Below are 2,343 nucleotides of genomic sequence, written 5' to 3'. Positions count from 1 at the left end.
AGCCTTAAGCTGTCCCCCTGGGTAGAGTGCTGTGGCATCACAGCTCATAGCAACCTCCAACTCCTGGGCTCAAGCGAGTCTCCTGCCTCAGCCTCCCGAGTAGCTCGGACCACAGGTGCCTGCCACAATGCCCAGCTATTTTTTGGTTGCAACCATCATTGTTGTTTGGCGGGCCCGGGCTGGATTTGAACCCTCTACCTTAGGTGTATGTGGCTGGTGCCTTAGCCACTTGAGGCACAGGCGCTGAGCCAATCACTTCACTTTATATTAAACATCTCCTACTTTGTCATTTATTCAAAAAGCATGTGCCTTTTTTGTTTTTTTTAACTTTGACATTTAGTTTTATTTTTCCTGGAAATTCTTCTGTCAATTTACTCTTAGATCATCTACCTCTGAAGATGACAAGGAAGATAGTGCCTGGGAGCCCCAAAAGAAAGTTCCTAGAATCCGTAAGCAGCCTGGTCCCAAGGAATCCAAACCAAAGAGGGTATCTCGGGTGAAGAATACGCCACAGATGAGCGATGGCTCAGAAGGCATTGCTGTCAAAGAGGAGCTGGTAGGTGCTGTAGCAAGGTAGAGGGAACTTTCTAATGGTTTAGTGTTACTTTCTTTTTACACAGAGTAGGACAAAGCATGGAAATGGCAAAAACTGCTAGCATTGGTGTCTTCTGCCGTGGGTCTAATATTTGTCATCCAGTCTACTGTATTTCTGTGTTTATTTCCTTTTCCTTGTCTAGGGAGTGGTCTAGGTATGATAGTGGTAGTAACGAAGGTGGAATTAGCAAATATTTGAATGCTTATCATTAGCAGCTACAACCATTGAGGCAAGTGCTATTGTTTTTTTTTTGACCATTTGAACCTGTCACCTCCAGCATATGGGGCCAGCACCCTACCTTTCTGAGCCACAGGTGCCACCCTGGCAAGTGCTGTTGTTATCCTGATTTTATAGTTAAGAAAGCTGAGGCAAGAGATGTTCAGTGAGTTGCTCGTGGTACACAGATAGTAAGTGATGGAACTGAGTTTCAAAGTTAGGAACATGATTTTGTCAGCGGGAACTGATACATCTCCCATGGGTGTTTTTTTATTTTTTGAGACAGAGCCTCAAACTGTTGCCTTGGGTATAGTGTCATGGCATCACAGCTCACAGCAACCTCCAACTCCTGGTCTTAAGTGATGGGAGCCTCCCAGGTAGCTGGGACTACAGGTGCTTGCCACAATGCCTGGCTGTTTTTTGGTTGTAGTTATCATTGTTGCTTGGTAGGCCGGGCTGGATTTGAACCCACCAGCTCTGGTGTATGTGGCTGGCGCCTTAGCCGCTTGAGCTACTGGCGCCGAGCCTCTCATAGGTGTTTTTACATTAGCCATGCTAATGATGTGGGTGATGCATACAATCAGAGTGCTGTCTCGAGGACTAGAAATTCTTGACCAGCACTTTTTCTCTTTAGAGGTTGAACTAAATAAGGAATTAAATAGTCAAATTTGCTTGATTAACACGGACTCAGAATAGAGGATTAGATAATTCATTCATTTAAGTTTATTAAATGTCTACTGCGTTCTAGGCATTATGCTTGTCACAATGACAGTTGAATGTTTTAATTGCATGAAGCAAAGGTAGTCTGAAGTATTGTTTCATAGCAAGGCTCTCTTTTGGGGATGAAAATATCTCAGAATCTGTTTGCTAAGCTTTCCTTTATTTCATACATTACTCAGAAGAATGCAAATCATATTTGCTTTCCATAGTTTTCCTTTTTCTGCTTCTCTGTGTCTGGCAACCTCATTTATGATCAACACTTTGTTTAGTTTTGCCAATTCATTTCATTAGTGTATTATCAACTCCTATAGGCCTGGGAGTTAGTTATTTTATCTTTTTATGTCTGCTATGATTCATTATATTTTGAGCACAAAATTTAATATCCAGAGGGTTATCTAATGTTCATCATTTTCAAGTTCAGATGATGGTAGTAGGTGGGCACTGGAGTGGGAGTACTCTTAATAGTTCCCCAAATTTTTAATAGTCAGTAATTTTGGAAAATAGAGTTGGTAAGAGAGAAGATTGAATTTTGACTGAAATTTATTTTGTGAGTTGTTTGTGTTTGTATTTGTTATATGCATCCTTGGATAATGGAAAACAGGCTAGCTTGCAAAACTATCAGTGACAGGGTCTTTATCTTATTTACTGTTCTCTCCCCAAAGTCATGATGATTGCCAGGTCTCATTTCTTCTCACCTGAGCTGTCACTTGGGTGGGAGTGGCAGGATAGTGGTGGTGGTAGTTCTTAGGCGCTTTGTGTGGACTCCTATTAAAGCAAAATGCTTGACATTACCTTGTTGTCTTTTTTTTTCT

At 41.7% G+C, this 2,343-nt stretch overlaps 1 protein-coding gene across 1 annotated transcript in view; it reads left to right on the top strand.

Annotated features, from left to right (window-relative positions):
• SRBD1 (S1 RNA binding domain 1) overlaps nt 1-2,343 on the top strand; it is a 248,375-nt gene that overhangs the window by 14,326 nt on the left and 231,706 nt on the right. Inside the window, exon 3 of the mRNA XM_023512062.1 lies at nt 382-556. Coding sequence (XP_023367830.1) covers nt 382-556 — 175 coding nt within the window. The remainder of the gene's footprint in view (nt 1-381; nt 557-2,343) is intronic.

This window comes from Otolemur garnettii, unplaced genomic scaffold (assembly GCF_000181295.1).
Source record: "Otolemur garnettii isolate 467f Iridium unplaced genomic scaffold, OtoGar3 scaffold00024, whole genome shotgun sequence".
Taxonomy (NCBI): domain Eukaryota; kingdom Metazoa; phylum Chordata; class Mammalia; order Primates; family Galagidae; genus Otolemur; species Otolemur garnettii.
Note: the sequence above shows the minus strand (reverse complement) of the source record. Positions and strands in the feature narration are given on the sequence as shown.